This window comes from Rhinolophus sinicus, linkage group LG01, assembly GCF_036562045.2.
Source record: "Rhinolophus sinicus isolate RSC01 linkage group LG01, ASM3656204v1, whole genome shotgun sequence".
Classification (NCBI taxonomy): domain Eukaryota; kingdom Metazoa; phylum Chordata; class Mammalia; order Chiroptera; family Rhinolophidae; genus Rhinolophus; species Rhinolophus sinicus.
The window spans coordinates 60,923,799-60,938,185 of NC_133751.1; the positions used below are offsets into that span (position 1 = coordinate 60,923,799).

Genomic DNA, 14,387 nt, shown 5'->3' on the forward strand with positions numbered 1-14,387 from the left:
TGGGTGCTTTCCGTAATGCTGCCATCTGGCCATGAGTTGCCCATGGGCAGAAAAGGATGCTGAGCCCCTCGGTGCTGGGCAGGGAGGCACTGGGCACTGGGAGGTACAGCTCAAAGTGATGCTGAGCAGATTCCCACTGAAGTACGACGCCAGGGACAGACACTGACAACCCACAGCTTTGAATGTGTCTACATCGAAACAACTCCACATTAAAGAGAATAAACACCATACATGTCATCAGTAGAAGGAAGGGACTGAGAAGGCTGGGCCACACTGGCTGTGGCCAGCACCACTTAACACATATCAGGAAAGTTGGACCGGCTGCTGTTCCCTGCGGGGGTGGGGGTGAGGGGAGGGCACAGCAGACCAGACTACCATGTCCCTCGCCACCACCTGGATGTCCGTCATACTGTATAAAGAGCCTCCACACACACTTCCTCACTCGTGCTTCCCCCCAGGCCTCCGAGCGAGTGGGAGAAGGGCTTGGGGACAAAAGCTGTGGCCCTAGCCCACCGGGACTTCCGTCCAGTGTGCGCATCTGGTGGGGTGCTGATGACCTTGGCAGAACCGCGGGCTCGCCGCACCTCAAGGCCAACAATAGATGAAACAGGATCCAATTATGATAGCTTTTCTTTTCCCAGATTTTCAAAAAAGCCCTTTGGTGGTGTTCCTCTCTCAGTCTTGGGAGGAGAAATATGGTATTTGCTGTCCTCTTGCCGATCATTCCTCCCTGGAAACCTGCAGGGTCACTGCTTCACAAATCAGACAAGAACAAAGCCAGGTGCGGCCGCTGGAGTAGCTGGTCTCCAAGGTCTCCTCCTGCTCTGGCTTCTCTGATTCTAAACAACCATGGAACTCTCTATCGGGTCTTCCAGTGCCAGACCACATGTGTGATGCAAACAAGCAATCGAATTAGGATTTTAAGATTTTGGAGCCAAAGGCTAAGACAAATGAGATGACAGCATCATGCCATGGGCGATCTGTGGGAAGGTCACCTTCACGCCGAGCTGGCAATGGCTCTGTCCCCCTCCAGACACCATGTCAGTAGCAGCAGCTGTCGTACATGACAGCAGCATGGCCAGGAGTCCTTTCCTATCAAGGGCTCTGATCCATGGGGGAGGAGGGGTGGGTGGAAGTCAGTGTGGGCTCACAGGGCAAGCAGAGGGGCCAAAAAGACGGGGGATAGGGGAGAATGGCTCTAAGAGCAGGACGAGGATCCATCTACAGCCGAAGTCAAGTAGGTATCGTGGCCCCACAGGCTTGCCAGGCCCAAACCTCACCTGCCCATCTGCTTCTAGTGAGCAGAGCGGAGCCACCCCTCACTGGGTGAGCACATATGCCTCCCCAAGGCCCCTTTCACATCCCTGCTCCATTAGGCCCATGAATTTAAAGAATTTTCACTGGAATCCATTGGGACCTCATCACTTTTTCCCCCCTCAGCCAATTTCTAATTTAGATCTGCCTGAAATCTCTGGTTTGTCAGCATCTCTGGTTATTTCCACTTGGACTATTTTCCAATTTTGCAAAATTTGCTTCTTTGTTTTGACTTTGTCAGTTAGCTAAAGTGTCATTTCTCTGGCTCATGTGGGATTTTTTTTTTTTTTTTTTTTTTTGGAGGAGTGCATTTTGCTTCAGATTAAACTTTTGAAAGCCATGTTGCATTTGTGTTTTTCAAGAGGGCCTTCAGCTCTCATATCTCCAGCCTCTATGTATTTCCAAATTGCGAGTTGAAAGCTGCTGGCTGCCTTCCCACCCCTGACTTCCCTTAATGCAGAGAACATACACACACACTCTTGGGGACCCTTACAGAGTGGTGGGCACTAGAGTGGCTGTGGGGACAGAGCCAGGAGTGCAGTTTCCAGTCTCTCGCCCTCACATGGAAAGGTGCTGGCTCAGGTAGTAAATGGCCATCAACTGTGATTGGATGGCCATCAGCTGTGGCTAGTTGGCCGTCAGCTGTAACCAGTGAGCTGTTGGCCACTAATATAACTGCCGTGGCTACGCTAGCAGAAAATGGAGGCTAGCAAGAAGACGGTGGCTGAGCTAGCAAGCGCGCATTGCAGTTAGCATGGCGGATTGCTGCTAGCAACTGGGATTGGTTGGCAGGCAGAAAAGTGGATGGAGGATGGCACATCGTGTGGATCCTACTTCTGCGTTTCGCCCGGCCTCCAGAGACTGGGGTGCAGGAACACCCCTTGTTGGGGTACTGGCAGATGTTTGTTCCCTATGTCTCAAACCCAGCCACCAGCGAGACTATAGTGGTATGACTCCCCTACCTATGGCTCCGTTGGTGTTCCTTTTTGGCCCACCATGTCCTGTGTTCTTATGAGCGGGAGATGAGACCCCGCATGACACCCTGCATGACAAATGGCGCAGCGAGCAGGGTATGGTGTCGGCCATACTCTACAAAATGTAATGGAGCAGTTTATACATATGAACACACAGTCTCGGGAAGACGAGGAGGGGCAGCTGTCGGAGAGCTGGACCCCCATGGAGGGGTGGGAAGACCTGGACGGTTCCCCAACCAGCATAGGCTGGAGAAAGCGAAGATCATTGCAGCCCTGTGGGCTGGGAAGTGCTTGCTGAGGCCCTCACCCCCAGATTGGGGAGGACTTGGAGCCCTCGCCCTGCGGAGAGGGCACACATTGTGGGGCCAGTGCACAGCCCTGGAGAATGACTGTGGACTATGGGGAATTTCCTTCCATCCCTCATTTGATGAACTGCTTGACTGTTTGCTTGGGAACCTACCACCATGCAGTGGAACCGATGGATGTTTGCTGCCTTTGTCTTGACCGGCACCATCGAGAATATGTAAGTACCTTGGCTGTGAGCCATTATTGTTCCAGCACGGTGCCCTGAGAACCCTGGCTGTGCCCAGGAAGACTGATGGTGCCCTGAGAACCTTGGCTGTGCCCAGGAACTCTGGCTGTGCTCAGAAAATGGCAATGCCCTGAGTGCCCTGGCTGTGCCCAGAGAGCCTGGCTGTGTCCAGGATGCTGCATTCACCTCCAGGCTCCTCACACAGGGCCCCTCGCAGAAGATGCTTGTCGTGTAGATTGTGAGGTGAGACCCTGGGGGCGTAGAGTGTGGGGACAGAGCCAGGAGTGCAGTTTCCAGGCTCTCGGCCTCATGTGGAAAGGTGCTGGCTCGGGTAGTAAATGGTCATCAACTCTGATTGGATGGCCATCAGCTGTAGCTAGTTGGCCGTCAGCTGTAACCAGTGAGCCATTGGCCACTAATATAACTGCTATGACTACACTAGCAGCGGATGGTGGCTGAGCTAGCAAGCGCGGACTGCAGTTAGCAGGGCGGATTGCAGCTAGCACATCGGATTAGTTGGCAGGCAGAAAAGTGGATGGCTGATTGCACATCGTGTGGATCCTACTTCCTTCGTTTCGCCCAGCCTCCAGATACTGGGGTGCAGGATGACCCCTTGTTGGGGTACTGGTGGATGTTTGCTCCCTGTGTCTCCAACCCAGCCGCCAGCAAGAATATAGTGGTATGCAGGGACTCAGCTCCCACTCCCCTACCTATGGCTCCGTGGGTGTTCCTTTTTGGCCTCACCATGTCCTGTGTTCTTATGTGGGGAGTGGGAGCTGAGTCCCTGCAAGACACCCTGCATGACAGTGGCTGTCACCCAAGACTGCTCGAGAGATCAGACTAGAATGTTCGAAGTAAAGGACTATGGGGCCGCACCAGAGCAGGCGGGATTCCCAGAGGCACCCTCCCCATGTGACAGTGCTCCACGGCCTGAGAGAAGGGGGTCCGGGAGCGCGGTTTACAATTCCAGGATGTGTGACATGACTACTTAACCCTGCTTCCTTACTCAGATGGATTTTGTTGTGCTCACATAACCTTCTGTACATAAAACACTTGCTATACAGCAGGCATTTGGCCAGCGTGGGTTCCTCAGTTCCCTTCTCGCTTCCAGGGTCACCAGCCCCTTGCCCAGCAGCCGCACACAGAGGCTGGCCAGGGCCGGATACCTACGGCCTGCTGGACAGCTCTACAGGCTCCTTGCTTACACTGGCAGTGTCTGAAAAGCTTTGTGCAATGGCTTATTATACGTGGGGCATTTGAAATTTAAACGATGCTTACCACCTTGAAAGGAATAGAAAGAGACCACAGCTGTCAGGAAATGCTGTCCTAACACTCGCTGTACTGGGCTGTTCTAAGTCCTTTATATTCACTGACTCATTTAATTTTCACAACAGCACTTTGCCCAAGGTGCTCTTATTATGCCCACTGTACAGCTGAGGAAACTGAGGCTACATGTAGAGAGGCTACATGCCAGTAAAAGGGAGAGCCAGGACATCTGGCTCCAAACTCAATCACTATTGGGTATTGTAAATAGTTACCTTTTGTTTTTCATTTAATGTTTTGAGATATATGGACCTACTTAAAGCAAAATGTCCACGAAATCACTTCATATCAAAGAACCAATCTATTCTGGCCTTCAGCTAGAAAAAGTCAATGTTTGTAACATATGACTCACCAATGAAGCTTTAACATTCTTTATCAAGAATCGCTAATTCATGAGTAAGTTTTACTACAAAGACTAAACCGTATGCTTCCTTGCCCTAAAATCTCAGACACACTTAAGGTTCAGCATACCTCTTGCAACCATCTGTCCTGTCACTGTTGTAGGACTTTTAGGAAACTTTTATTTGTCTAGGACATTGACACTGCAGGAGTTAGCTCTGACTTGGTCTCTTTTAGTCCAAAAGTAATCTAGAACAGATTAGAATTTATTTCCATGTTGCCTAGATTAACTTTACATGGTGGGGAAGGGCGTGAGTTGTGTGTGACACTGATCTGAACTCCTGGTGCCACCACATGGTTACACTGTGCTGTGGTCACATCACGAAGTCTCAAGTGCTTCGTCTACAAATAGGAAGCCCGCATAAAAGCTCTCTGTGCCGGTGCCATGCTTAGCATACCCAGGGCCATTTCCCCTCCGTGTCACTTTGTTCTCACTGCTGCTGCAACAGTAAGGGCCCGTGGTTGTCAGACACATACACACAGTTTTCTTTCTGAGAGTCTCTGAGGCATAGAAAAATGAGCACCAACTTCTGAAGCATTTAAACCCGAATCCCACGTTTGAATGTGAGTCTTTGTTCCTCAGGTGAAGATGAAGAGTCCCCACCTGTTCCTGCCCAGCTGCCATAAGGTTGAACTGTGGCGGAGGATCTGGTCCACAGAAGGTGCTAACAAGCATTCTTATCACTACCATGTTTCCCCGAAAATAGGACCTAGCCGGACAATCAGCTCTAATGCGTCTTTTGGAGCAAACATTGATATAAGGCCGGCTCTTACATTATAGCAAAATAAGACCTGGTCTTATATTAATGTTTGCTCCAAAAGACGCATTAGACCTGACTGTCCGGCTAGGTCTTATTTCCGGGGAAACACGGTAGTCCTAGGCACTGGAGGAATTCCAAGCGCGAAGGCAGAATAGTATTTGTTCACCTCTAAGCAAGGTCCTTGATAACCTGCCTCAAAGAAAAGCACCGGCACAGAGCAGCCAAGCAACCAAGGCAGAGCTGGGAGGAGCTGAGGGAACACGTGGGAAACGGAATGTATGAGCCCTGTTTCTCTGGCAGCTGGAGCCTGAATGTGCTTTCTGCTGCGTGACACTTGCATTGCTGTGCCCTGGGATGCCGGAGAAAAGGGCAAATGTGAGCCGTGGGTGAGGCTGGGCTGAAAATACTGTTTGTTGCCAAGGAAACATCAGGAACAATTTGTAAGGCTAGGGTATTGATTGTGGGAACTCTGCGAACTAAGCCTGTTCTCTCCTTGAGTTTCCTACAGTCTCCAATTGTGCTGAGACTATTTATTACACACCAGCACTGCCCACTGCATAAGAAAATGTATGCGCCCATGTCAACACCACTCACTGTTAGCAAGCAAGGAGGATACAAACCCATGGCTTCCACCCATGCAGTGCTTCCACGCTGTGATTTCATCTGCGAAATAAAGTCACAGAGAAAGCTTAGCCACTGGAGGAAGAGATGTTACGAGAGGGGCAGCCACACCTACTGTTTCTTTTTGAAAAGCTCAGTGCTCACACAGGAGGCTGCCATATGCCAGCACCCAACAGGAGCCCCACAACACTGATGAGATGGGCAGGCCCTCTACCCCTGATCAATAATATAAATTCTCAGCTGCCACAGCCTTCTACACAAACTCATTCATAATAACCCTGCGAGTTGGAGGCGTTTCTTTGATTAACTTTTGGCTAGGATTATTACTAAAGCCAGTTTAACCCAAAAATCAGGTTTGATTTATCATAGCATTTTTAGGTAAAAAGACTGTTTCCTTAGAGATAAAGGACAAAAATAAAAAGAAGGCTTGACCACACACAAAGAATGCAGCCCTGAAGAGTGACCTATAATTTGTGGTAGGACTAAGTGAACAATTTGGTCTGAGTGGCAGCTGCTTTTGGAATATTTATTCTTTTATCATAAAGTGAACAAAAAGTCTTAAAATAACAAGAAGGTAATCTCTCTCTCTCTCTTAGAAATCCAACAGCTCCGAGTGGGTCCTTGGGTTACTTAGTAAATGTTCTGGAATAAAGGCCCAGCAGCTGCCTGTATGGTGGGCAGCTAACCTCGGGAGAAAGCCCTTCTGTGGCGGGGTTAAGGCGCATATGATGCAGCTGGTCTCTGTGGAGCCCTGACAAATCAGGACTAGTAGATTCCAGACATGACCTAATAGAAATGGAGCCATGAGTTTCTCCAGACTAGATTCCATTGTGAAAAATACATTTAATACAAAATAAATGTCCTACACCAAGGACAGCACATTCACTTTATGTAAGTTATAAAATTACAAAGTTGGGTAAAGGTTCTCCATGGCTCCAGGCATTTATCTCAAATGCATTTGCAAACTTTAACATGGACACTTGTTCTTAGCTTAAGAATTCTTACTTATGAGAACAAAATGCTCTATAAACCACATAAAAAAATCCTGATATGAAAGTCTTTGAAGGCTTGTATAAGCTGAGGACCCAAGGAACAAACACAATATGCAAATATGCATAAAACAATTCAGGATTATGTTCACTTGAGCATTTCACAGGACCCCAAAGTGCGAACATTTTTACCAGAATTCATCAGGAGGAAGTCTCTCCTGAGGAACTAGTCTGCTTTGCCTCACAGTTACAGCAATGGAAACTTGTTCCCTTCTAGCCTCGACTTCCAGCAAGTTAGAGTCCAATTTTACACCCGGTAACAGCAACGTGTTCACCCTTCCTTCCATTTTCATTGACTTTGACTTTCTCCCCTTTCTGTTCACATTTTATTAACATTACTGTATATGTCTTTTCTTGGTTGGTATAGTGCTTCCTCTTCTTTCAGAAAGGAGGACCGGTATACGGACCAAAATAACATTTCAAATACAGACCAAAAAAACAAGTAAATACTACCATTATTTTTAGGATATAAAAGAGAGTATCTTTGCCCTTAATCAAAAAGCAGTATTTCAGAATTACCTGAAGTAAGATAACAAACACCTAGATTTGGCAGCAGCAGTCCTGAGCTCATTAAGAAGTCCCCAATTCCTTGATTTTACCAAGAGCATTCCTAGTCCCTAAATATAATCTTACTTATCCTCATTAGTTTCCATTACAGCCCTGGGCTGAGATTAGAAGTTGTCTGTGTGCAGCTCTGTGACCTCAGGTAAATCAGTAACATCTGATTATCTCAGTTTCCTCCTTCACAACAGGAAGGCACCTACTACTTCCTCTAACCACAAAACTCATGAGGAGGTAAATGCAGACTTGCTCTTAGAAGTATAAATGTACTACAAATGCAAGACATTACTATTGTATACACAAGAGACCTGAGGGATTCTTTCTCAAGAGCTTACGGGCTTCTTTACATCCATGGCAAAAACTTCTTTCCAAATTCATGGTTTCTTGGCAACAACCAAGATAGAGGCAGGGAAGTTATATAAACACTTAGAGATTCACGCAGCAAATAACGAAAGAAAGCCTTTTTTGTACATAAAACATTATTTATACCTGTTTTAATTTTTTACATTAAGATGTAAACATCCCTTGATCCAAAACAGCTGGTGATAAAACAAAACAAAACCACCCCCCAAAAAACAAATTAAGCCTTTAAAGATAGCTGGTGAGTTTTCAAGTGTCCTTGCTGAATGGATCCAAATACCAAACATTGTAACTCAATAATTCAGTGATAAGAACCAAACTGAGTTATAAAATACCAGTATATAGCAAAATCACAATTAACCAGAATGCTCCAACTTCCTGGTTAACTGACTATTTACAAAACAAACAAAAAACGTGTTCTTGTTTTAACCATTACCTTACAAAAACCTTTCAAAATTGAGCCACTTCACATTCCTGGCTAAGTACAAAATGCCAAACATAAATCAATTTTATTTTACTGATTTAGGATCATGCGGTACATGGGGTATCTCTCAGAATATACAAAATTTCTGTGCAGTTTTCTCAGAGGCAGACAATTGGAGTGAATTGGGGTTTCTTGTTTAAAATAAATCCCTGATACCATAAGCTTATTGTCTTCCTTTTGCTTCATGCTCCTACAAGGAGAGAGTAGCAAAAAAGGTCCCAGTTAAGCACTATTGTACAGTTGTAGACATACCTACATAAGTAAACTTGTTCAGGCAAACAAGGCAGCTCTATGACTTTCCCCCCTGGACTATTTCTTCTACTTTATAAATATGCCCAGTACCATGAATTACATGTAATGGGTCCACTGTTTTTCTGGATATCAACTTTTAGTATCTTGTGAATTCTTTGTTTGGAATCTTTAACAAACACAAGAAAACCATTTCCAAAACCAGGAGAGATGGGAGATTTTGCTAATGGAATCAAACTGTGCTTCTGATATTATTAATTCATAACTTCTTGAACAATTGTTATGTTACCAAAAAGCAAGTACGTTCTCTAAGAGACTAGGGGCTTAACTCCTCAAAGCTACAGAATAATGAGAGTTGCTGGGAGAAGTCACTTTGTGATATCTCAGTACAGTGTTTACAGGACCCATACCACTGGTGGCACACAACACTGAGTTAAATAACACTGAGTCACAGTGAGAATGTCATTCCTGTTAGTGTTTTTTATCCCTTGATAATTCCACAGAGAGAGCCCCATTTCAGTGTTGGGTAGCACCTCTCTCACTGCAACGAGGAAAGAGCGGGCCTCTCAGATTCAGAGCCTTGGCAGGCATTAGCATCTAGCTAGAATTTAGTAACATTTTCTGTTTGAATTTTGTTTTGTAGTTACCTTTTATTTATGGCAAACTGATGCTGATTTTCCACTTGGAGTAAAGATTACTTTCTTTTTAAAAAATGTTAAAATTTAAAAGATAAATATTAAGAAAATAATAGTATATGTAGCGCTCAAGTGACTGAAGTTTGGGAAACAACGGCTAGTCTAACATATCATATTTTTAAAAAGTGATTTCAAAAGAGAGTACCAATGTAGTCTAGAAAGGAAACATGTCACTATTTCCAATACTTGTGATATTCCAGAGATGAGCTCAGCATGGCCTCTCCTATATCAGGTGATTCCCAGAGTTGAGATTCAAATAAAAATATAAAAGGAAAAAGAACTAATTCCATACCATCCTAGACTTCATAAACTCATGGTACCATAAATGTGCAAATAATCTGATACTTAGCAAGTCATTTGTTTTAAACATAAACTTTCCAATTTACTGTGGCATCTTTTTATTTGGTCTGTACTAATGCCTCACAAAGGCAAACCCAAAATTCCTGCTTGGTCCTCAAAAAGATCATTTTTTTGTTGTTGTTTGAACTCTTCAGCAAGGATTCAGGACTGCTGGCCCAGTCTTCCAGTGGCATCTGACTGGTCTTCTACTGTCATGGCGCTGCAGAGAGAAGTCTTCTCTTCTGAATAATAAGCTCACGGCCAACATTCCTTTGAGAGGAGTTTGCCGGGCAGGTGGCGCATGCTCACAGGCATGCTGACAGAACAAAAAGGGGCTGGAGAGAAAGAAAGCAGAGCCTCTTGTTTGTGGTGAACAGCTTCTTCATCACAGTGGCCGGTAAGAGAAGCTCCCTCCTTTTTCCCCAGCAGCCAAGGCAATAGGTCTGAAGGATGGTGTCAGACATCATAATCGGGAGCCTTCCCCTGGGCTTGCCTCAGCCAGATCTGTAGTGTAACAAACGCTCCCACAGTCACGTGAAAGAAAAGCTGCCAGAGGTTGCGGAGTTCATAGAGATACATGTTGCATAGACAGATTAAGCCAAAAGTCAAAAAAGATTTGACATTTCGCCAGCTGGTGTAGTAGACAAGTAAATAACACTGTTCAAAATATAAAAATGAAAGATGATTAGGGTACAGTAAAACAACCAGATACTTCTGCCATCTAATTGTAACAGGCCACAGAGCAAAATATGAGAGTGGAATAAGGAGATTTTTCATCTACAGATAAGATAATGTAATATCAAGACATTCAGCTATGGAAGCTCCACAGCTTGAAAAGGAAATAGATTTTTCCTTTTATGTTTTTCATTTTTCAAAAGAAAAAGTATTTTCTACCATATTTAAAATGGAGGAATAATTGGACAACTCCCTTGCAAACAGACTGGAAAAATTCCTCAAGGTGACAGGCAACTAAGAAGCATTCTCAGGTCTGAGGGGGTTCCATCTCTCATTTTCACCTCAGAAAAGTACAAAAAGCTCAAATAAGTCACTTAGCAAAATGGACTCATATAACCTGAACTTGAATATTACTGAAATCAACAAGTATTTCCTCATCCTCCCCCATTCAGTGCAAGGAATTAAGCTAGGAGGACCTGAGTGAACATTTGAAGGAGAAATCATTCAATGGATATTTATTCAGGGCCTGCTTTAAGTCTGGCATTGTTCTTTAGTGTTAAGTAAACAAATAAAGCCCTTGATCACATGACTTACATTCTTGGGGAGAGAGAAAGATTATAAACATTTTACATAATAATATCAAATAGTTATGCCTTGAAAAAGATTAAAAAAAGAGGACAGATAATGCAATGAATACTGTTTTAAAAGATATAATAAAGTACTCCCATCACCCTATCCCAAATCCTGCTTTATTTTTCCTCCTATACTATAAACATACTTTAAAAATGTTTATTTTGTTTGTCATCTATATTCTTCCAATAGAACCTAAGCTTCATGTGAGGAGAGATTTTTGACTATCTTGTTCACTCATTTATCTCCAGTGCCTAGAACAGGGCCTGGCACGTAAGTGCTCATTAAAAATTTGTTGAATGGGAGTGGCTGGATGGCTCAGTTGGTTAGAGCGCAAGCTCTGAACAACAGGGTGGCTGGTTTGATTCCTAAATGGGCCAGTGAGCTGCGCCCTCTGCAACTATATTGAAGGCAGCTGCCGCTGAGCATCCGGAGGGGCGGCAGGATGGTTCAGTGGGTTAGAGCGCCAGCTCTCAACAACAAGATTGCTGGTTCAATTCCTGCATGGGATGGTGGCCTGCGACCCCTGCAACTACCGTTTCCCCGAAAATAAGACCTAGCCGGACAATCAGCTCTAATGTATCTTTTTGAGCAAAGATTAATAAGACGCAGCATCATATCATATCATATCATATCATATCATATCATATCATCATATCATATCATATCATATCATATCATATCATATCATATCATATCATATCATATCATATCATATCATATCATACCTGGTCTTATATTGTAGTAAAATAAGACCGGGTCTTATATTAATTTTTGCTCCAAAAGACACTTTAGAGCTGATTGTCCGGCTAAGTCTTATTTTCAGGGAAACATGGCAAGATTGAAAATGGCAACTGGACTTGGAGCTGAGCTGCGCCCTCCACAGCTAGACTGAAGGACAATGACTTGACTTGGAGCTGATGGGACCTGGAGAAACACACTGTTCCCCAATATTACCCCAATTAAAAAAAAAATTGTTGAATGAATAAACTGTTTTCTAGAAGATATCCAAAATTCACAATCTGGCAAATATAGGAATTCTATGTGATCACAAATCTTAAGAAAGAAGCACGGGTCTCTGTGTGAAACTGTATCCAGGCTTCAGTACAGGAAGAACCTTAGGGTGTTTGTGACAATGCAGAAAGAATGTGGAAATGTTCTGTTAAATGTATTTTTCTTACAGAAATTAGGACTGTGCTTACTTAAAAGGAAGACAGCTCTCCAAGCAAAATGAATTGGAAGAATTTATTTTACTGAAGTGATTTGCACTGTGTAAAAAAAGTTGAAAAAACTAACTTTGTTTTGAAATAATTTTAGATTTAGATAAAAGTTGCAAAATAGTAGAGAATTCCTGTATACCCTCACCCTGCTGCCCCTAAAGATATCCTCTTATATAAACATAGTATAATCATCAAACAAGGAAATGAACAATGATACAATACTATTAACTAATCTATAGACTCGTATTCAAATTTTGCCAGTTGTCCCATAAGGCCCTTTTTCTGGTCCAGCATCCAATCCAGGGTTCTGTGTTACATTTAGTTGTCATGTCTCCACAGATCTGTAATAGCTCTTTAATTTTCATGACCTTGACACTCTTGAACAGTATTGATCAGTTTTTTGTAGAATGTCCCTTAATTTTAGTTTGTCTGTTATTTTCTCAAGATTAAAGTGAGGATATGCAATTTTGGCGAGAATACCAGAGAGGTGATATGCAATATGTCTTGTTATAGGTGATGTTAACTCTGCTCTCTTGGTAAGGTAGTGTCTGACAAGTTTCTCCACTGTGAGGTTACTATTCTTCTCTTTGTATCTTGGGGGAGGGGAAATAAAGACATTCTCAGGTGAAACAAAACTAACAGAATTTGTCACCTATAGATGTACCCTAAAAGAACAGCTAAAGGAATTTCTCTAAACAGAAAGGAAACAATAAAAGAAGAAACTGTGGAACACTAAGAAGGAAAGCAAAAACAACACAGTTAAGCAAAAATATAGTTTAATATGGATTTCCAGTCAAGATGGAGGAGTAGGTAAATGCTGTGCTTGTAACCTCTCATGACCACAACAAAATTTCAACTAAACTACAGAACAACCATCACAGAACTGCCTAAAGTCTAGCTGAACAGAATGCCTATAGCTCGGGATGTGCAGGGGAGGCCATGTTGAACTGGTGGGAGGGGTGGAGGCGTGGAATGGGCTGGTCCCACACCCACATACGGCAGTTAAAAATCGAGAGGGGTATCTTGGCTGCAGAGGTCCCTCCTGAGGAGCAGGGGGAACCAGCCCCACACCAGGTTCCCCAGCCCAGGGTTCCAGTACCGGGGAGAGAAGTCCCTATAACTTCTGGCAAGATAAAAAATATGAATAAAATGGCACTATTTACATATCTATCAACAATTACTTTAAATGTAAATAGATTAAATGCTCCAATAAAAAAATATATAGGGTGGCTGAATGGATATGAAAACAAAACCCTTACATATGCTGCCTACAAGCAACTCACTTCTGATTGAAACACACACACACACACACACACACACACACACACACACACAGACTGATAGTAAAGGGATGGAAACAAACAAACAAACAAAACCTGGAGTAGCAATACTTATACAGGACAAAATAGGCTTTAAAACAAAGGCTATAAGAAGAGACAAAGAAAGACCCAGTAATCCCACTTCTGGGTATTTATCTGAAGAAACCCAAAACACTACTTCGAAGGGACATGAGCATCTATATGTTCATTGCAACATTACTTACAATGGCCAAGATACGGAGGGAATCTGGGTGTCCATCAATGGATGAATGGATAAAGAAGAGGTGGTACATATATACAACGGAATATTGCTCAGTTATAAAAAAACAAAATGAAATCTTGCTATCTACAACAACATGGATGAACCCAGAGGGTATTGTGCTGAGTGGAGTAAGTCAGACAGAGAAAGACAAATACCATATGATTTCACTTATATGTGTAATCTAAAGAAAAAATTAAATGAACAAACAAAACAGAAACAAACTCATAGATACATAGTACATTTTGCTGTTTGCCAGATGGGAGGGGGGTTGGGGGAAGGGTTGAAAAACGAGAAGGGATTAAATAGTACAAATTGGTAGTTACAAAACAGTCATGGGATGTAATGTATAGCACAGGAATAATATAACCATGCATAGTGTCACATGGGTACTAGATTTATTGGGGTGATCACTTTGTAAGGTATATAAATGTCTAATCACTATGTTATACACCTGAAACTAATATAATATTGTATGTCAACTGTAATTGAAAAATAAAAAAAGTATTTAAAAATATATAGTAAAATATAATAGATCTCCTCCTCTTGAGTTTTCTAAATTATGTTCAATGGTTGGAGTAAAAATTGTAACAATGTCTGGTATGATTCCAAGTATATATAAA

The 14,387-nt window shown here is 43.3% G+C and overlaps 1 protein-coding gene across 1 annotated transcript in view; it reads right to left on the minus strand.

Moving 5' to 3' along the window:
• Window positions 1-8,013: 8,013 nt before the first annotated feature.
• Window positions 8,014-14,387, minus strand: part of SEC22A (SEC22 homolog A, vesicle trafficking protein) — a 52,926-nt gene continuing 46,552 nt past the window's right edge. Inside the window, exon 7 of the mRNA XM_019738990.2 lies at window positions 8,014-10,318. Within this exon, the coding sequence (XP_019594549.1) occupies window positions 10,118-10,318 (201 nt within the window). The 3' untranslated portion in view covers window positions 8,014-10,117. The remainder of the gene's footprint in view (window positions 10,319-14,387) is intronic.